At 45.7% G+C, this 22,150-nt stretch overlaps 2 protein-coding genes across 9 annotated transcripts in view; one reads left to right on the top strand and one right to left on the bottom strand.

Annotated features, from left to right (window-relative positions):
- The window catches only part of CTNNA2 (catenin alpha 2), a 653,992-nt gene that overhangs the window by 384,055 nt on the left and 247,787 nt on the right, over window positions 1–22,150 (top strand). The gene's annotated exons all lie outside the window — the stretch shown is intronic.
- Window positions 17,567–19,942, bottom strand: LRRTM1 (leucine rich repeat transmembrane neuronal 1). The gene has a single exon (XM_081960406.1). It carries the CDS (start codon window positions 19,580–19,582, stop codon window positions 18,014–18,016), a length of 1,569 nt encoding a protein of 522 aa, XP_081816532.1. The 5' UTR covers window positions 19,583–19,942; the 3' UTR covers window positions 17,567–18,013.

A 22,150-nucleotide genomic window follows, 5' to 3' on the forward strand; every position in this document is an offset into this window, starting at 1 on the left:
TACCTACCTACCTACCTACCTTATCTATCTGCCTGCCTGCCTGCCTATCTGTCTGTCTGTCTGCCTGCCTGCCTGCCTACCTACCTACCTACCTACCTTATCTGCCTGCCTGCCTGCCTGCCTGCCTGCCTGCCTGCCTGCCTGCCTACCTATCTTATCTGCCTGCCTGCCTGCCTGCCTGCCTATCTATCTGCCTGCCTGCCTGTCTGCCTGCCTGCCTGCCTGCCTACCTACCTACCTACCTACCTACCTACCTACCTACCTACCTACCTACCTTATCTATCTGCCTGCCTGCCTATCTGTCTGTCTGTCTGCCTGCCTGCCTGCTTATTTATCTGCCTGCCTATCAGCCTGCCTGCCTGCCTGCCTGCCTGCCTGCCTACCTACCTACCTACCTACCTACCTACCTACCTACCTACCTATCTTATCTATCTATCTGCCTGCCTGCCTGTCTGCCTGCCTGCCTGCCTACCTACCTATCTTATCTATCTGCCTTTCTGCCTGCCTGCCTGCCTGCCTAGCTAGCTAGCTAGCTACCTATCTTATCTACCTACCTACCTACCTACCTTCCTACCTACCTACCTATCTCTCTATCATCTATCTCTCATCTGTCTCTCATATTTATATTATCTGTCTACTGGTCTGTCTGTCCATCTCTCCCTCCCCCCCCTATCATCTGTCTATCTCCATCCAGCCATCTAGCCATCCAGCCATTCAGCCACCCACCCACCTACCTATTTATCTTTGAATCATCAGGCATTATTTTTTCCTGGCATTGTGATATTTCAAGACTGCAACCCTTCTGGTGAACTCTGCTGAGGTTCACAAAGAATCTACAGCTTTTATTAAAATTGTTTTGTCTGAAAAGATAGTTACCAGACACTTTCTGACTTTTTTTTCTAGAACAAAAATGATAAAGTGGTCGATTCACACTGCTTTTGTTTTGCAATCTGAAGTACATTTGAACTTTATACCTTTCTGTCTACTATCTACGTATGAGTGAGTGGCTGTGGGTGTATATTTTAAAAAGAAGTCATATTTTTGATCTGCGAGGTAGGGCTGGTCAAAGTTATTTTGCTTCGGCTTTCTTCCCTCATGTTGACAACTTCTTTTCCTTGTCTCATTTGCCTTAGAAATAATTTTGATTAACAACAAACTAAAGCAAAGAAAATGAACATAAATTACATTTATCTCCACCGTTGTCAGGATATCTTTATGCACTAATTTGCCTAAGACTGCATTCTGGGGGGGAAGGGACATCATGCATTTTATAACATGCTTCTGCTAATACAAACATTTCACAAACACATTTTAAAATGTCTCCGTTTTTATTGATTTGATACAATATCCTGCAAAAACAAAAAAAAAAACAAAATCCCGAATACCTAAATATAACCATGTTTGTGTATTGGAAAAGCATTGATTGGGTAAAAATGCAAATGGCAGACTTTTATCCTTGTTCCTAATTAAAAGGCCATTTTTGCATGATTATAGCTTTTCCTGCATCAAAGGTTGGGTTTTTTTTTTCCCCCGTCAGGAAAAAAAATATCAATTCAGTCAAAAACGGTCACACTGTTTGTCTTGCACTGTTTATTAAAATCTTCGATAAACCTCAGCAATATGTGTTTGTGTTTGCAGAAAAGAATATAAAAGTTTTAATCCAGATGATGCATGAAAGACCTGATATCCATTCTGATTTGGACTCCATTCCTTTGGCACAACAAGTCTTAGACTGATTTTATCATCGTCCCTTCAATTTTTGGCCTCCAAAGATGTAGAGAAAATGTTTGGCACCATTTTTTTTCCCCTCATGTATTTTTCATCCTTATTCATCTTGGTGATGAAAACTTATCGGAGGGAATTCAGTTTCTGAATTCAGTCCTAGTCATCATGAACCGGTGGGAAGAAAAATATCATTGGCCATATATCCAATAGCTGCTAAAGAGATCTTTCCTTGATCCCTTTTGACTGGGGAAACATAAGACCAAGTTTGAATTGAATGCGACTAGCTCTCATGGCCAGTGTGTTGCAGTGGAAAAGGCGGTGGCTTAGGAACCAGAGAGTGGTGAGTTCTAGTCCTGCCTTAGGCATGAAAGCCATCTGGGTGACTTTGGGCCAATCACTAGGAGACAGTGAGTTCTAGTCTTGACTTAGACATGAAAGTCAGCTGGGTGACTTTGGGCCAATCACTAGGAGACAGTGAGTTCTAGTCTTGACTTAGACATGAAAGCCATCTGGGTGACTTTGGGCCAATCACTAGGAGACAGGGAGTTCTAGTCTTGACTTAGACATGAAAGCCAGCTGGGTGACTTTGGGCCAATCACTAGGAGACAGTGAGTTCTAGTCCTGATTTAGGCATGAAAGCCAGCTAGGTGAGATTGGGCCAGTTCCCAGGAGACGGTGAGTTCTAGTCCTGTCTTAGGCATGAAAACTTTAGACAGGCAATTTGTTTCCCAGATAATATTTTTAAAAAGTAATAAAACGGGATAAGGAATTGCAGAGAAATTGAATTAATTTTGGTTCTCTTCTCATTGCACCAGAGATGGGCAAATAGATATTTCTAAACTATTTTTTTAAAAAATGTTGCCTATATGATGAAGGTGAATAGCAGCGATAAGAGACAAAGGTTTATATTTTACTGATAAATTGAAAATGGATCCTGAGGTGCAGATTGTAGTCTCCATTTAAGGCTTCTTTCAAACTCAGCTATGAAAGTGTGTGTGTTTGTGTGTGTGTGTGTGTATTTTGATAGCTTTCAAAGACAAAATCCAGGGACCCCAAAGACAAAATCCAGCTAGAAAACCAAGGAGTCTACGAAATACCATGCAAAATCTGCCCTGCAACATACATAGGACAAACGAACAGGAGAATAAATGCACGCATCGCAGAACACAAGAACGCAGTAAGAAAAAAAGAAAAAAACTTCCTCCCTTTTCCAGCACCTTAAAGCTACAGGATATGAAATTGATTTTGAAAGAACCAGGTTAATCTCTAAAACTGAACATTCCATATCATAATATTGGGAAGAAGTCAGTATAATGCGAATATTTATCTTTGTTCTGCAAAAAAAGGCCCTTTTTTGACCTAGTGTCCAAAAGACTTGAAGACTTTGAAAAATAAAAAATCCCTCCTCCCTCAGCAGAGAATAAACAGAATGACAAAATAACAGAATAATGGAGCTGGAAGGGACCTTGGAGGTCTTCTAGTCTGACCCCCTGCTCAAACAGGAGATCCTCTACCATTTCAGACAAGTGGCTGTCCAGTCTTTTCTTAAAAACCTCCAGTGATGGGGTACCCACAACTTCTGGTGGCAAAGCTATTTCACTGTTTAGTTGTTCACACCATTAGGAAGTTTCTCCTTAATTCCAAGTTGTTTCTGTCTTGGATTAGTTTCCATCCATTGTCTTCAGGTGCTTTGAAAAATAAACTGACCCCCACTTCTGTCCGGCAGCCCCTCAAATACTGGAATACTACTATCAATGTCACCCCTAGACCTTCTTTTCATTCAACTACAATTCATTTCATTAATTAAACCAGAAGTCTTCCTATGGATCAACAACTGGTTAAACATCTGGAAAAAGAAACAGGAAGCATGAACAGTTTTTTTTCCCTTTCTTCCTCCAAATATAAACATTCCTCATTGGAAAAGAGAATTGGCCTAGGCCAGTGATGACTAACCTATTTGTCTTCGCGCTGCCCCTGCCCCTGTGTGTATGCATGTGCTCTCCCCCGGCTTCCCCTGCCCTCCCCGTGCATGAACGCACAACCTCCATGCCCCATTTTGGGCCTAGCAGGCCTCCCTGAAGCCTCCTGGGACCAAAAAAGTGGTTCAGGGTGGCATGCCGCACCCCCACACCCCATTTTGGGCCTAGCAGGCCTCCCTGAAGCCTCCTGGGACCAAAAAAGTGGTTCAGGGTGGCATGCCGCACCCCCACACCCCATTTTGGGTCTAGCAGGCCTCCCTGAAGCATCCTGGGATAGAAAATGGGGCAGGGGGGGAGTGACACCCCCCCCGCACTCCCCCTGCGCATACATGCGCATGTGTCTCCCGCATGCATGGCAGAGACCCAAAAATCCACTGGACAGAGGGAGGCATGCGCAGTGGAGCTGAGCTGGGGCGACTGGTTCCAGCCGAGAGGCCTCCGCGTGCCACCTGTGCCATCGGTTCGCCCTCACGGGCCTAGGCATTGATGCCCACAAATTCTACTTTATTAAGGCCAAGCGAGGCAGCAGCCAAGTCTGCTCGCCAGGATCAAATTATTTAAGACCAAATCGAACAAAATGCAGAACACCCAGGAGTCGTAAAAAAAACCACACCTTTGTATTGGATGAATGAATCCTTCTGTATCTTTAGCCTATCTTCTGGAGTGTTGGTTATTCCTGCCAGCTTGCAGATGACACCAAGCTGGCAGGAATAGCCAACACTCCAGAAGACAGGCTAAAGATACAGAAGGATCTTGACAAACTTGAACATTGGGAGCTATCTAACAAAATGAGATTCAAGGGTGAAAAGAGTAAGGTTCTACATTTAGGCAACAAAAACGAAATGCACAGGTACAGTATAGGTGGTACCTTGCTCAACAGTAGTAACTGTGAAAGGGATCTTGGAGTCCTAGTGGACAACCATTTAAATAGGAGCCAGCCGTGGGCAGCAGCTGCCAAAAAAGCCAACACAGTTCTAGGCTGCATCAACAGAGGGAGAGAATCAAGATCACGTGAAGTGTTAATACCACTTTATAATTCCTTGGTAAGGCCACACTTGGAATACTGCATTCAGTTCTGGTCACCATGATGTAGAAACGATGTGGAGACTCTAGAAAGAGTGCAGAGAAGAGCAACAAAGAGGATTAGGGGACTGGAGACTAAAACATATGAAGAACGGTTGCAGGAACTGGGTATGTCTAGTTCAGTGGTTCTCAATTATTTTCTGTCATGCCCCCCCCCTAGGAAGAAGAAAACATTTCGCGCCCCCCCCCCCCCCCGCGAGACTGTAAATAGTATCATTTGTCTACCTATCTTTGCCCTAGCAAAGAGGTTGGCCTTTCCTAATGGCCTCCTCTCCAAGCCCTCCTTGGCCCAGCTTCCCCACAGCCCACAAAGCTTCCCGGTTTGGATGTGGAGGGCAAGGGAAATCCCAATGCGGCAGCCGCGATGTTCCGGACGGAGCGATTCCTGGGTTTGTATTTGCGAGCTCTGAAGCGAGCGCTCCTCCGGGGCGGAGGCAGGCAGGCAAGCAGACGGGGCGTGCGCTGCGGCGGCTCGGCCACCGGGCGTGGCCAAAGCGGTCCCCGAGAGGCGTGTTTGCTCGGCCAGCAGGGCAGGGGCGGACCCCCATTTCCCGGCGACTTTCGCACTCTCCCCCCGACCCGGCGAGGAAGAGGAGCCGATGGGACCCGCCGTTGCCGCCTTCGCCGCCAGTTAGCTCAGAGGAGACGCGAGCGAGGCCACAAAGACCTCTTTGTGCACCGGCGGCCGCGGCCCCCTCATTTGCACCCAGATCGAAAGGGAGCCTTCGCGCCCCCCTTTACGGAGCCTCGCGCCCCCCCTGGGGGGCGCGCCCCACTATTTGAGAACCGCTGGTCTAGTTTAATGAAAAGAAGGACTAGGGGAGACATGATAACAGTCTTCCAATATCTCTGGGGTTGCCACAAAGAAGAGGGAGTCAAACTATTCTCCAAGGCATCTGAGGGTAGAACAAGAAGCAATGGGTGGAAACTAATGAAGGAGAGAAGCAACCTAGAATTAAGCAGAAGACATTTCCTGACAGTGAGAACAATCAATCAGTGGAACAGAAGTTGCCTCCAGAAGTTGTGAATGCCCAAACACTGTAAGTCTTTAAGAAGATGTTGAATAGCCATTTGTCTGAAACAATATAGGGTTTCCTGCCTAGGCAGAGGGTTGGACTAGAAGACCTCCAAGGTCCCTTCCAACTCTGCAATTGTATTGTATTGTATTGAATGGGCATTGAAGTGTTAACCAGAAACTCGCTGTCAGGAGACGCTCAGAAATGAATGCATATCAGCGAACGAGACTTTGCAATTCATCCATCTGTCGGTTATAAATGCAGGGTTTTCCCCTTCCCTCCCTCCCCTTTCAGGGATAATGTTGTCGTTTAAAAATTCAAAACACTGTCATCTATTGACCCCGAAGAGATTTAAAAAAAAAAAAAAGTCCCAAGCTTTCTGACAGCTCTGCAGACTTGCTATTATCCTCGAATTTGCAGATCGAGAGATCGCAGCTAAAACCCAGAAAGAGGAGAAACAAACCAACTTCTCCGGCCCGCTGGTTCTAATTTTCACAATTCGGTTTGGACCGAATCTTTCCTGTTGGTTTGTGGTGAGAGGGTGGGGTGGGGGTGGGGGGGGTTGGCTTGAAATTTAAAGCCGAGCTGAATTCACAGTCAGGGGAAGAAACGGTGGATTTGGATGACTGGAGAAGCATCTTCTAGAAGAGAGCAGAAATGTTTCTCCGGAGGTATTGCAGCCCTTGGAAAAGCAGGGTACCCTCTCTCTGCCCCTCCTCTGATATCGCCAGCTCTGTTCTTTCGACAAAAGCACAAACCATCCACTTGGCGAGCGATATGACACCACGCCGCTCGCCCTCCAAGGATTCTGAGGCTGCCTCAGCAGGATACATAAAAAATTCAGAAATATTGGGGAAAGAAATATAGGGGGATGATGACAGGGGGGGGGGAGGTGTTTAGCAAGGACACCCATTTTCCCTTATCTAGTACCATATGGAACTGAAAAAGTATTTCCCTTTTTATTCCTCCCTCCCTCCCTCCCTCCCTCCCTCCCTCCCTCCCTCCCTCTCTCCTGAAAACCAATCTTTGGGCCCTGGTTTTGCACCTTCCACAAAGGAACACTGAAATCTGTTCACTATTTTAGATCAATACTGGTCTTGAGTCCTGAAATGCACCCCTCCCAGTATAGTAAATCACTCCTGTGTAACACATTCATTATTTTAATACACATTGCACACACTCTCTCTCCCTCTTTCTGTCTCTGTCTCTCTCTCTCTCTCTCTTTGTCTCTATCTCTCTGTCTCTCTGTCTGTCTCTCCCTCTCTCCATCTCTCCCCCTCTCTGTCTCTCTCTCTGTGTCTCTCTCTCTTTGTATCTCTCTGTCTCCCTCTCTCCATCTCTGTCTGTCTGTCTCTGTCTGTTTCGGACTGTCTATGTCTCTCTCTCTCCATCTCTCTCTCTGTCTGTCTGTCTGTCTGTCTGTCTGTCTGTCTGTCTGTCTGTCTGTCTGTCTGTCTCTCTCTCTCTCTCTCTGTGAAAGTAACATTTTGTTTCTATTTTAACATAAATTAACTTCAATGAGATATCTTGAAATTATGGATCAGAATATCTGTCTCCCCATTGATCCATCTGTCCATCCATCCATCCCTCTGTCTATCTGTCTCTGTCTCTCTCTTGCCAGCCATTGCATTTCTTCAGATTTGTGGTGTAGTGATTTTTCCTAATGTTGTCTCACTTTTTTTGGGTGGTGGGGTGTACACTGATGAATGCGCCGGGCTGCAATTCTCTTTTAGATGCTTTGTGGTTTTTTTTTTTTTTAAAGATCTCAGAGAAATGAGAAAAGCATGAAAGGAATGAATAAAAATTACCTGGCCTAACGATGAAACTAGAGCAGCTATAGGCGATCAATATTAGAAAACGTGAATGGTTAAAAAAAAAGTGGGAAAGAAAAATGGAAGGTGAGGTGCTGAATACCAAGGATGGCATGAACTTAGTTAAGAAAAAAATGTGTCCTGTGTTAACTTTCTCTTACCCATCAGTACAATTCCTGCTTTGCAAAAGAACTCCACTATTGCATTATTTTTCACAACTCTACTTTTTCCTACAGTCGTCGTCGTCCTCCTCCTCCTCCTCCTCCTCCCACCTCTGCAAACCCAACTCCCTTACAATACAATAGCAGAGTTGGAAGGGACCTTGGAGGTCTTCTAGTCCAACCCCCTGCCTAGGCAGGAAGCCCTATACCGTTTCAGACAAATGGCTATCCAACATCTTCTTAAAGACTTCCAGTGTTGGGGCATTCACAACTTCTGGAGGCAACTTCTGTTCCACTGATTAATTGTTGTAACTGTCAGGAAATTTCTCCTCAGTTCTAAGTTGCTTCTCTCCTTGATTAGTTTCCACCCATTGCTTCTTGTTCTACCCTCAGGTGCCTTGGAGAATAGCTTGACTCCCTCTTCTTTGTGGCAACCCCTGAGATATTGGAACACTGCTATCATGTCTCCCCTAGTCCTTCTTTCTATTAAACTAGACATACCCAGTTCCTCCCTTATAGCACTGATGATGTTGCTTGGTTGGGTAAGAAAATATATTTCAATAAAAAACAAGCTCAGAGACTATCAAGGACTCCACAGTCGTCGTCCTCCTCCTCCTCCTTACCAATCATTATTTGAAAAATTAAGCTTTCAATCTCCAAAGCCTACCCAAGGAAGGGATGGAGATAGACGGATTAAAAAAAAACATGCGTACGCAAGAAGCAGCTACAGGTAGTCCTCGACTTACAACAGTTCATTTAGTGCCTGTTCAAAGTTCCAACGGCACTAAAGAAAGGGGCTTACAACCATTTTTTACACTTGCGACCATTGTAGCAGCCCCATGATCATGTGATCAAAATCCAGACCCTCGGCACCTAACTCACATTTATGACGGTTGCAGTGTCCCGGGGTCACACGGTCATCTTTTGCGACCTTCTGACCAGCAAAGTCAACAGAGAAGCCGGATTCACTTAACAGCCGTGTTATTAACTTGACAGCTGCGGTAATTCACTTCGCCACTGTGGTTAGAAAGGTCTTAAAATGGATCAAAACTCACTTAGCAACAGAAACCTTGGGCTCAATTGTGGTCGTAAGTCGAGGACTACCTGTATACCTATGCTTATATATATCGTGTGTGTGTATATGTGAGTGGTGCAGTGGCCTAGAGGTGGAGCTCTTGCCTCACACAGTGAGGAGGCTGTGAGTTCGATCCTAGGTAGAGGCAGATGTTTCTCTCTCGAGGCTCAATGAGAATATATCTGCCGAACAAAATTCCGCATTGGCAATAGGTAGAGCATCCGGCCAGTAAACACACAGCTCCATTCAGTAGCCCAGACTCCACCCCCGCAAGGGATTATGGAGTCGTTAAAAGAAGAAAAAGAAGATGATATCTATGAAGGTGAACGTTCGTTCTCCGAGCTTTATATGTAGTAGTAGTAATAGTAGTAGTAGTAGTAATAATAGTACTATTAGTAGAAGTAATATTTCTTTTTGTCGCTGTAGTGTGATTGCTTTAAAAAGCTCATCCTAAAAATAACTCAGTCCAGGGCAGACCTGTTGCTTTTAACTTGGGTCCCTCATATCCTTTCCAAGAGAAGTAGTTAGTTTTCAACCCTCCAGAAAATATAAACGCTTACATTTTTTTAAAGTTGTCTGAAAGGGCAGGCAGAGTCAAGTTAAGATAATTCTCTCCTCTCCTGGCTTGCAAAGAAGATCTGAAAACTCCCTTGTTATGGCTACGCCTAAGCCATGGTTTTTCTAGTGCCATCGTTTACATTTGCATTTCATTTTGTGGCGGTTGTGGTCGAGGGGTTGAAGCTGACCCGTTTGAAAGATGCAAGCGAGCGTCTTGGGATGATCTTAGGGATGTTGTCGTGTGTAGTCATTAAAACCCACCATTGATTCGTTTTGTAGATGAGATGTTGGGATTCTATTGTCTCATTTCATTTTTCTAAGTGGACCTGTAAGAAAAAAAATAGCCCTTCATAGACTGTTGAATTGTCAGGGTTCGACCATTGAAATCCCTGGAAAATGTAGCTTTAAGGTGACAATATTGAAACATCCCTGCATTTTTTTTCAGCGCTCAGAGTTACTATGAAAAAACTGGGGTAGTTCAGAAGTCAGCCTGAGCCTTCATGCCAACATAGATGTTGTGGCCCGTCAGCGGCCAGCAGAGCTGGCGGCAGATTCGGACAGTGAGGAGGTTGGGGAGGAACCTGGGCCAGTCCTGGAGTCTGGGGAAGGCTCTGATGAGGGCTCTGGGTCGGAGGCAGAGAGGGGGCCAGAGCCGTATGCCAGTTATCAGCTGCCTTCAGAGTCAGACATCAGTGGGACAGAAGAACAGCTGGAGCCTGTTCCCAGTGTGTGCATGCGCAGAGCTGCCAGGAGAAGGGAACAGCTAAAGAACAGGGGTCGACTTGGGAGTAAGGCCACAGGTGGACGATGAAGGGCCCCTCCCAGAGGAAATAAAAGAGGAGCAAAGGGGGAGTGGAGTTTGCAGGAGACAATCAGTTTGCTTCATTGGTTCGTGACTCTCTGAGACTCCTTGCCAAGTTTTGCAGATCTTGGCCTGGCAGCTCTCCAAGCCAGAGAAGGTCTGTGACTGTAAATCCTCCCTTGAAAGACTTTGATGGATGTGAACGAGAAGAATTCACAGTCAATTAATAAAAGGTTTTTTTTGTTGGGACCAGGAATTTGCTTCCTGCTCTTGGGAAACCTCGGTCAGAACAATACATGAGAGATATCGATAGTTTAGATTATAATTTCTATCTCAGGGGTTGAACTGTAGGGGCCTTGGTGTTGTCTGAGCTTGGTGGTTTCCTTGCAGACATTTCGTTATGCTAGCCCTGATGATGTTAGCTAGTATGGTCATGAAAGGTCTGCAAGAAAACCACCAAGCTCAGAGAGGCACCAAGGACCTCACAAGACGTCTATATTTTCTAAGAACTCTTCATCCTTAGCAGATCCTAACTGTTGCAACCTGTTTCAGCTACACCCTGCTATAGTTTGCATTCATCCCTGATAGACTTCTATACCGCTTTATAGTGCTTTACAGCCCTCTCTAAGCAAGAATCAGCGTATCGCCCCCAATACGCCAGAAGGATGGAAGGCTGAGTCGACCTTGAGCTTGGTGGGATTTGAAGAGCCAAATTGCAGGCAGCCGGCAGGCAGCAGAAGTGGCCTGCAGTACTACACTCTAACCACTGCGCCGCCGATTTTCAACCTTCTTGCTTGGCTCCGATCTCGTCATAGGCCCAACCATCCTTTAATTGAGTTTCCCTGAGCTGTGAGTTAGCCTTTCCTTTCTCGCTGAACATTGATGTTCACTTTGTACCGTTATATCTTCCATTCCTCCCCTTAAATTGAGGCATTTCCCTCCCGTTTATTCTCTAAACCAGGGGTGTCAAACTCAAATTCATTGAGGGCTGCTGTGGTTGACCTAGGGGGGCCGGGCGGGTGTGGCCAACTGGGTGGGCATGGCCAGCTTGACGCCACTCACTGGGCATGGTCGACTGGGTGGGCGTGGCCAGCTTGACGTCATTCCCCAAGCTGCTGGAATGTTTGCATTGGGTAGACCGTGATGCAGGCCAGTGCCTTAACATTTTCCAGGATGGCCCTGCGGGCCGGATATGACACCATCGCGATCTGGATGCGGCCCGCGGGCCTTGTGTTTGACACCCCTGCTCTAAACGATTGCTTATTCGAATGACATTTCCTAGGATTTCTTCAAAATGCCTGTGGAGGTAGTCCTCGACTTGCAACACTTCATTTAGTGACTGTTCAAATTCTACAACGGCACTGAAAAAGGTGACTTATGGCCGTTTCCTGCACTTACGACCCTTGCAGCATCCCCCAGGATCACGTGATCAAAATTCAGGCGCTTGGCAACTGACTCATAGTTATGACGGTTGCAGTTTCCCGGGGTCACGCGATCCCCTTTTTTTGTGACCTCCCGACAGACGAAGTCAATGGAGGGAGCTGGATTTGTTTAACAACCGCGTTATGAACTTAACCGCCGCAGCGATTCACTTAACAGCTGCGGCGAGAAAGGTCGTAAAATGGGGCAAAAGTCACCTAACAAATGTCTCACTTAGCGACAGAAATTTTGTGGTTGTAGTTCGAGGGCTACCTGCAGTTGTCCCAAAGGTGCTTTTTCAAAAGGCAACAGGACTGTTTTTCAGAACCGATGAAGCTTCTCAGCTGAGAAGCGAAACCTTTTCTTCTTCTTCCTCAAGTAAAAAAAAAACCCCAGTCCAGTTGCTTTTTGAAAAAGCACCTTTTGAGATTTCCTTCCAAATCATTTTTTTTCCTTTTGCCAATTCTCAAAGACTTTTGCTTGCATGATCAATCCCAGAGCCTGTGGATTTACTTCTAAATTTATCCCTTTCCTGACCACTGTGATCTTCCGCATGGTTTACTACATCGTTACTCCTGCTCATGAAATGCAAATGCAGGAGTCACCCATAGTAGCAATTGATGATCTCTGAAATGGATGGTGGGTAGAACTCGTACGCGCAAACATACTTTGCTATTTGCAAAGAGGGAGGTGTAAGATTTGGCTGTCTTCAACTTACAACAGCTTATTTAGCTCGTATTTATGACGGTATTTATGACGGTAGTCCCGGGGTCACATGATTTCCCCCTTTGCAGCCTTCTGATGAGCAAAGTCAATGGGGAATCCAGATTCGCTTAACAACTGTGTCACTAACTTAACAACTGCGGTGATTCGCTTAACAACGGTGGCAGGAAAGGCCGCAAAATGGGGTAAAACTCATATAACAACCGCCTTGGGTAGCAATGAAAATTTTGGGCTCAAGGGCGGTCATAAGCCGAGGACTACATGTGTAGACCATAAAGCCTTCTCAAAGCAAAAATAAATTCCAGAAAAAAACTTGTTGCGCAGTCTAAATGCAGTTGTGTTCCTTCAGGCCATGATCAAATGATGATCTGCCTGCCATCTTTCCTTCAGGCTATCAAGCAATGAGGCTACCTCTTTTTGGTCTACAGTTTTAAATCATTTGTGGCCCTAATTTTCATGGAGGGGAAGAGCTGTCACTAGCTCCACGAGAAATATTTCCCAGCATAGAGACAAGTTATGCTTTTTTAAAATTTTCTTAAACTTAGCCCATGCATTGAGATTGTCTGTTGAAACCCTGCTGTTTTTCTTTCTTTTTCATTCGGTTGTACTTTTATTTGATCGGCCGTTCTCTCCGTTTGAGGGAAGCAGCCGAAACGGCTTTGAAATTTCCTTGTTTCTTTCGGTGAAATTATAACACAATTCCCAGGGTACTGAAGAAGCAGTTTACCGTTCGCAACTGTTGGTATTATTAGCACATTTCAGGTCTCCGGGCTGAGAGGCCAGAAGCAAAAGGAATGAGTTCATCACAAAAGCTTGGACGGACACACACACACACACACACACACACACACACACACACAGACACATCCACCTAAATATAAGGGAGAACAAGGTCATTTTGTCCGCTCAAAAAAAAAAAAAAAATCAACATTTTGCTCCTGCATACGTACAAAGACAAATTCTTTCCAAACAACTTTATTTTAACCAATACAGGCTGAATTGTTAGACCAAAGCTATCTGAATCCAAACAGCTCTAAAGGGTGGTGAAAATGACTTTTCTACCAGCAATTCGTTTTGCCTAGCAGCTGGAGACCATAAGAAACATATCCCTCTGGTCCGTTCTGGAGAGAGGGTGAAATAAAGTTTGATTTTTTTAGAGAGCAAATACATCCAGAACAGGGGTGAAATCCAGCAGGTTCTGACAGGTTCTGGAGATCCGGTAGCGGAAATTTTGAGCCGTTCGGAGAAGCGGTAAATGCCACCTCTGGTTGGCCCCAAGGTGGGGTGGAAATGGGGATTTTGCAATATCCTTTTCCCTGGAGTGGGGAGGGAATGGGGATTTTGCAGTATCCTTCCCAAGCCACGCCCACAGAACCAGTAGTAAAAAAAAATGAACTTCACCACTGATCCAGAACCTTCTCAGATAACACGCCCACATTAATAAAGGTGCCTCCAAGGCAGGACCTCATCAGACTTCTTCTGAGCAACAGGTACAGTTATTCCCCCTCTCAGAGGTGTTTCACATAAGTTTACCACCGGTTGACCGCACCAGCGTGTGCTTGCTTTGTGAGCTTGCTTTGTGAGCTTGTGGGCCTTCCGTGCATGTGCTTTGCATGTGCTTTGCTTTCACGTGCAGCTTGCACACATACGCGTGGCTTAGAAAACATGGCTAAATAGGACGGCATAGAGCTGGGGCGGGTGGCGGGCCCAGGTTACCACTACTGGTTCGCCCGAGCCAGTCTGAACCGGCTGAATACCACCTCTGCTTCCTCTCCTCTACCTATAGTTTAGGCATATTTTCTTATTTCTTCTTCGTCTAGATCCGTGATGGCGAACCTATGGCATGCGTGCTCAAAGTGGCACGTGAAGCCATGTTGCCCGGCATGTACGGCCTTGCCTGTTTGCCTTCTGGGTTTCTGCTCCGCATGTGTGCAAGATGATCAGCTGTCCTTCGCACACACAGCAGTGCTGAAAACCGGCGTGCGCATGCGTGCCAGCCAGCTGATTGGCGGGTGCACAGCACAACAGAACCATGGAGTTTGGCTTTTCCAGAGTGCGATTCCTTTGCGCACACGGTAGTGCCAAAAACTGACCTGCACATGCGCGCTGGTCAGCTGATCGTCAGGCATGCATGTGCGCTAAAACCTGGAAGTTTGGCTTTTCCAGAGCACAGACCCGATCAGCATGTCCGTGCGCGTGTGACATTTCTGCATGACCTTTTGGGCACTTGGTGCCGAAAAGATTTGCCATCACTGGTCCAGATGGTTTATGGATGGACCAGCCCTGTTTCCATGCTTTGCTTTGCTTTGAGGTTGCGTAGCATGCTTTGTTCAATATCAGTCTATCTGGGGTGGAGGGCTTACTTCCTAGATGAAGTAGGAAGGTAATTATTGAATTGACAGACAAATGAGGAAGTAAATATAAGACTAAGGGTACCCAGAGTTTAAAAAAAATTGGTTTTATTTGCTTTAAGCAGCATACAATGCTTTTGTTTGGAGGGGTTCAGTAGTTTTGCAATCAATCTAAGGTGGCCTTAAGTTCCTTGATGAATTATCAATGTAATTGATTAATCAATGGATAAATAAATAAATATATGATTAAAGGGCCCCAGAAGTAAAAACATGGATTTGCTTTGCTCTGAGAAAGCATCAAATGCTAAACTTTGGAAGTGTTCCGTGGTTTTGCAATCTGTCTAAGGGCCTTTAGTTCCTAGATGAATTAGCAAGGTGATTAATTAATCAATAGATAAATATGTGAATGAACATATGATTAAGGGTGCCCCAAAATAAAAACACGGATTTTATTTACTTTGAAAGAGAGTCGTGCTTATATATATATATATATATATATATATATATATATATATATATGTGTGTGTGTGTGTGTGTGTGTGTGTGTGTGTGTGTGTGTGTTGTAATTGTACTGATAAATAAATAAAGGGAGACTAGGATAGATCTATTTCGAGCTAATTAGCTCTCATCAGCTAGCCATACCCTTACTGGGATTAGTCATACCAGGGGTTGTAACATAAATACATACATACATACATACATACATACATGTATGTATGTATGTAAAATTTGGAAGTGATCGGTAGTTTTGCCATCTATCTAGGCGGCCATGATTCCTAGATAAATTAGCAATGTAATTGATTAATCAATAGAGAGAGAAGTAAATAAATATATGAGTAAGGGAGCTGAGAAGTAAAAACATGGATCTCTGGGGCATCGTGAGAACGCTGTTATACCCAAAGTATCCAAGAAAGGTTGCTGTGGGAAATAAAATTGATATGATTCCTTATTGGTGTTGTGGAAAGATACAAACTACCGTGTTTCCCCCCCAAATAAGCACTTGGCCTTATTTTCGGTGAGGTCTTATTATTTTCGAGGTGCAGGAGGCGGCGAGTGAGGTCACCTCATGGCTGCTGCTGCTTTGCGATATTGTTAGGGAGGGCTTATTTTTTTGGGGGGGAGGGCTTATTTTAGTGCATGCACCGATTGGGCTTATTATCCGGGGAGGTCTTATTTTTGGGGAAGCAGGAAAAAAAACCCGAGAGAGAGAGGTATATTCCATCTTTATTCCAGCAGGAGGCTTCCCATGACTGTGCTACAGAACAGCAAAGGAATTAGTGAAATATAGTGTAGCAAGCAGTGGAGGAGGGAAAAAATGCACATTGAGTCCAAGTTGGGGTTTTGGGTTTTGCAGAGAAAAAGGTGGCATTTCAAAGCCCCTTGGCGGGGGGGGAGGGGTCAGTAGCTTGCTGAAAAGTGTCTTGAAGGATTGTCGTCAAAAAACAATCAACAATTTTTGGGCAGGGATAAGGAAACTTCTGATTTACAAGGCATTGGTTGTCTTGTTGGAGAAGAGGAAGGAATAGGGCAGGAACGAGAAGGGAAATCTATCTCATCTCAGGCGTCTCCTTCTGCATTCTGGCAGGTGTCAGTTAAAATCCTTGCCTTCCTTCAAGCCTGGGCTTCAAAGCAATGGTGTTTTAAGTTAATTAAATGGAAGATTTAATTGCTCCTGGCCTTTGCTTCTGCCGTCCCTCAAAATGCAACCCTCTCTGTCTCTCTCTGTGCTACCCAAATCTTTCCCCTCTTCTCCCCATCCTTTTTCCATCCATCCTTGATGAACAAGCTTGAACGTGAGTGACACCTGTCTTTTCTTGTTTGCAATTCTTCTTTTTCTTTTTTCTTTTGTGCCCCTGGCTGCACCCAAGAAAAGCAGCACCCTTAAGAAGTGTATTCTTTTTGAAGGGTTTTGAATATCATTTTGATGGCTTGGTCCTAAACGGAGGCAACGGTTTCAAAATTCAGGACCAGGGAGCAGCAGTATCAAAAAAGAGAGAGAAAAGGACAGGAAGGAGACCAATTCAATAGCTTTGATGATCACCAGGCTAATGACTTCTGCTTCATTGTGATGATGGTTAGAAGGAGAAGTAAATATTATTATTCATATTGATTAGCCAGGCATCAGCCTATCAGTTGGGAGACATGATGCAGGAGTCAGCGTGAACCTTTCTGGTGGCAAGCTAAGATCAACCACAGCTAAATGCTAACTGTGGTTGAAGCTGGCTTGTGGATAAGATTGTCCTCAACCTTTCTGAGCAATGCAAATAAGAGTTTCCCCCAGGGGAAATAGGCTTGTGGCTGTCTCTAGGTCAGCTGCCCCAATGCTCTGCAGGCCGGGGAGTTTAAAATTCCTGCATGTCTCTCTGTCATGCAATGGTGGGTGTAAAACCTGAAGAATGTGGGGTACCAGATGGAAAACAGGGTGCTATCTCCATCCCAAATCTTCAACGATGGAAATCATTTTGAGGTTTTTTAATGCAAGCTGAGAACATGAGAGAAAAGCTTTGGGTGGGGACGGGAGAAAGGGGGTCTTAAAGAAACTTTGGGGTACCCTTGCGTCCGAGTCTTGTGACCAAAGGGGGGGGCAGGGCTGTGGGAGGTGCAAATTAGAGCGCGCCCCACCACGCATATAAAGGATAGATTACATAGCAGATTGAGATCAAACACATTGAATTCAACAGTAACATGGTACAACTAGCCACACAAATTCTCCCATTGCTTTCCTTTTAAGTTTGTGCTTCGTTGTGGTTTGTTTAGGAACCCAAGATTTTGCAGTGTGGCTCCCTGTGGTTGAGAGGGATTAAATCCACCTTCCCATCCCAATACAGATAAACAATTCAGATACGGTACAACAGCCTGTAAAAATTGTAAATGCTATTTTTGCTTTTATTTTTTTTTTAAACATATTTTTTTTGTGGTGGTTTTACAAAAAAAAAATCAGTCAGCGTTACTTTTTTTTTTTTTTACACTTTCTTTTTCTGGTTATCGGCAGATTTTTTTTTTTCCACAGAGAGCTGTTATAGGAAATAACTCATTTGAGAAAGTTGAACGTCGTGAAGGGGTTTAGCCACAATAAAGCTAACATCCTGTCTTTTGGGACAGCTCCTTAAAAAAACAAAAAAAAAACCAGAACAGAACCAAAACATTTTCGGCACACAAAGGTCCCGGTAAGCCAAGTCAACCCTTATTGAATTGTCTTTTTTATTTTATTTTAATATTAATAATTTGCTCACTGCTATTTGGTAGCACACACCGAGTGAAATTTTCCCCCACTGGAAAAAACAAAACAAAAACAAAAGCCAAATTAAAATCACACCTCACATTCCCTTGCTGGCTGCTGGTGGCACGTACAGGATCCGTATTCGTTTATGATCACCAGAGCTCCTTCGAGGTGATTGGGTTTATAATCAACGTAATATTCCTGGGCTGACATGGCAGCCATTTGATGCATAGTCTGTTTTTGTTTCTGCTTCCGACGCTGGGTGACAAAACACTGCCTCAGCTGCCTGAGGCTGACCGGGAAGCATTTCCAGGAGACGTACAGTATCAAAACCACAATAAGGAAGGAGAAGATGAGGGCCATGGTCCCCGTCACCACCTTGTGGATCTGAACGGCGTTCTCAGTCTTCTCGTTGGGGACGGTGAGGGTCGTGACGTCGGTGATTCCATCCCCTTCGGCCTCCTGCAGGTCAGAGTTCAGAGTCGAAGGATTATAGCCAGCTGTCGGGTCACTCTGGTTGACCACAGCCGAGAGGAGGTCCCCATCGGTGGTGAGGTCCGCGGCGTCTTCACACAAGTGAAAAGCATAGACAGCATCCAAGACATCCTCGCCCTGTGCGTACTCAGGGGTGGCACAGAGCAAGTTGTTGTCGTAGCGGCCTTTAAAAGTGCTGAGCCAAGTGGCCAACGCGCAGATGTTTCGGCCGCAATCCCAGGCGTTGGCCGAGAGGCTGATACTAACAAGAGACTTCCAGGAGTTGAGGATCCTGGGGTGGATGTAGGTGAGCCGGTTGGAATCCAGTTGAAGGGACTGGAGGTGAGGTACACTTTCGAAAACGTGAGGTTCAATGTAGTCGATCTCATTGCCAGAGAGGTCCATTTTCTCCAATTTCCATACCCAGTCCAAGGAGTTCACCACAAGCGTGACCTTATTCCTCCGGAGACAGAGGGAGTGCAAAGAGAGCAACCTGGGGAAGTGGGCCAGGTTGACTTTCACCAAGTCGTTGTGCTCCAGGTGCAACTCGGTGAGTTTGAACAAGCCTGCAAAAGAGTTGCGAGCCAGGCTCTTCAACTGATTGTATCCTATGTCGAGAAACTTGAGGCTGCGGCAGTCTTGGAAGATCCGGACAGGCACAAACTTAAGGGCATTGGACCGCATGTGCAACGTGGTGAGCTTGCGCAAGCCGTGGAACAGGTCCGGCTCCAGAGCCTGCAGATTGTTGTAGGATAAATCCACACTGCGTAGGTTTGGCATTGGCCGGAAAGTGCTGTTGGACAGTTGGGTGATCTTGTTGGAACTCAGCGTGAGCTCTTTCACCCGCCGGAGCTTTTGAAAGGCGTGCGCCTCGATGGAGTAAAGGTGATTGTGATCCAGAAACAGCCACGTGAGTTGCGTTAACCCGCTGAACTGTCCGTCACGCAGCTCCGAGAGGCTGTTGTACCGCAATGACAAACCCATCACGCTCGACAGGTTGTGCGGCATCTCGGTGAGATTCAGCGACTCGCAGTAGAGGAGTCTGCCCTCGCACCGGCAAAGCTGCGGACACCCAGTGTGCACGGCTGGAAGCATTTTTAAAAAAACACCCAGGCTACACAGGATCAATCCTGGGGGCTTTTTCAGCAGCCAGTTTAAACAGACCCCAATGAGAAGGAAATCCATTAGCAAGAATATTCCCCAATGTGCTTGAGAAAGTCCATTGAATCTTTGACTTGGTCACTTGCCTTTCTCCGTATAAATTCTACATCACACCATATGTCAGCAAAAGGGCAAGGGGACGGGCACAGGCAAAAATCAAGAGAGTCATCGGGCCAAATCTTGGACTTGTTGTTGGGGGTTTGGGGGGCACATAAATGCAGCATGCAGGACTCTGTAGGGCAGCCTTTAAAGTTCAGAAGCATTCAAAAAGGTACACGAGAATTTGTCCATTTTTAGACCCCGCCGCAAAGACGAGAACAATTATGGAGGGTGAAAAACACCCCTCTCCACGAGAGAATGAAATTAAAAAGTGTCTTACCCACCCTGTTCCAGAGATTGACAAGCTCCATTCAGCAGCTTCCTTTGTGTTTGACTTAATTATATGCAGGGCTCAAAAAGAGCTCTCTGTTGCTACAAATTCGGACGCTTTCAGCTTTTGGCACGGCTGGCGGGGCGCACAATGTCTACTTTGCTTCATCTCGGAGGGCGAGAGGCATGTCCAGCTATCTTTTTTTTTTCCTTTCCTTTCTGGTTTGGTTTTTTTTCTTTCTTTCTCCTTTTCTTTTCCTTCCTCCTCCTTATTTTTAAGCAGACTCCCAGCACCAAGTTTGAGAAGTACGGGCATCACGGTTGATCATCCTTCCTTCCATTCTCTTCCTCTCCCTCTCTCTCTGTCCTTTTTCTCTGCGGTTCGTACGGTGACGTGGGGAGGGAGAGGGCAGGAGGGGAGGGAAAAATACACCCAAGAAAGAAGCAGAGACCCCCTTCCAAAAGTCTGAACAGCTCCCCGGGATTTCGACAGTCTCTTTAGCGTCCGTCATTGGAGATGGACCGGGAACATCTTTTTACTCCTCCGAGGCAGCTTAAAATCCGTTTTCCGACCGGACAGGCTCAAAATGGCTTGGTTTTCCATTCCTGCTTCCCTTGGCTTGTCAAGAAGATGCTCAAGAGCAGAGGGAGAAACTGGGGGGGTAGAAAAAGAAAGGAAGCCAGAGAGCGAGGCTTCCTTGCAACCCAGTAGAAAGAAGCTACAGCCTGCAGAGGCTTCCACTGCTCGCTGAGTGTCGTAAGCCGTTCGCGATCATCACAACCTGCGCTGTGCTTCAGAAGAGACGGGCAAATGGAAAAAGGGGTGGGCATAAAACCAACATTTTAGTTGAACCAGTAACGGGAGATACGTTGACTGATGAAATGGAAAAGGCTTCAGCCCTGCTGGCTGTTACCCCCCAACATATGCACACATGCACGGCACACACAGAGCAACAGCTGCAGTAGCAAAAGGGAGCCAGCAATTCTGTGTGCCCCCCCTCCTCCTTTTCCACCCCCTCCCCCTTCCTCTTTGTCTCAAGGGTCCAAGTGCAAAAAGGCAGGTTTGGCATTCGGACGTGGGTGGTTGGATGCGTCTCCCTTCCAGAATTTCAGGGGCACCATATCGCCATGCTGGGATTTGTTTCGGTGACTTGAAAGGAACTGCTTGACTTTTTCCATCCCATTTCACTTCTTCCGGACAAGTGTGCACGGTGTGTGTGTGTCTGTGTCTGTGTGTGTGTGTGTCTTCTCTCTCTCTCTCTCTCTCTCTCTCTCTCTCTCTCTCTCTCTCTCTCTCTCTCTCTCTCTCTCTCTCTCTCTCTCTCTCTCTCTCTCTCTCTCTCTTTGTTTGCCTGGTGTTTTGCTTCGCTTTGCTTTCCTTGCACAAACGAAAGATGCTTGCAAAAAATATGACAAGGTGGATTTGAAGACGATGCCCGTTGGGTTTTCTCCCTCTTTTTTATTTTATTTTAAAGAAGGTGTTTAGCATATGCTGTTGCCAATGGCATCTTTGCGACTAAATTTGCAGGGATATATGCAGGGATCATACAATAGACTTATTCAGGCATTTAGGAGGCTGCGTTTATGAATCGGTCTACCATTCAGCTTAGTGTGTGTGTGTGTGTGTGTGTGTGTGTGTGTGTGTGTTACAGGGGAGGCTGACGACTTTTGGCTTTAGAAAGGAAGCATGAGACCTCCAGATTTCTAGAACTGTAGGGCTGTTTTGTTAAATTGAAACACCCCTACCCCCCCAAAAAAAGCTTGTCGGCTAATTTTTAACCATCATTAGCTATAGAGAAAGCTGCTGTTGACAATCTGTTTTGTGTTGGTTGTTTCCTCCCCCCCCCCATTCTTTTTGTGACTTTGAGGAAGGTACGGGCTCTGTTGCCACAGCTGTGGGATCCACTCCTTTGACCATTTCGCAGACACGCCTGAGATTAACCAGCCAGATTTAAGTTTAAAGAAGCCTGAATGCGGGATCCCAAAGCATTGTGTTACTTTACGGAATGCAAAAAAAAATAGCCCTTTTCAATTCATTAAGGCGGCCGGGCTCCCCCCCCCCCCAAAAAAAAGAGCTATTCCATTGAAGTATCGTAGACATCTTGTCTCTTAATGTCCTGCTGGCAGGAATCCTGATTTCTTTCTGAAATTAAGCGATTGGGTTCTGTTCAAAATCAGCAAAAACAAACAAGGGGGGGACGACGGACGAAGTGACTGCCAATT

Source organism: Natrix helvetica (genome assembly GCF_964273705.1).
Source record: "Natrix helvetica genome assembly, chromosome: 7".
NCBI lineage: Eukaryota > Metazoa > Chordata > Lepidosauria > Squamata > Natricidae > Natrix > Natrix helvetica.

Bases quoted from the DNA above. Each gene is read 5' to 3' on its own strand.
- LRRTM1 (XM_081960406.1), bottom strand. From the start codon at position 19,582: ATGGATTTCCTTCTCATTGGGGTCTGTTTAAACTGGCTGCTGAAAAAG.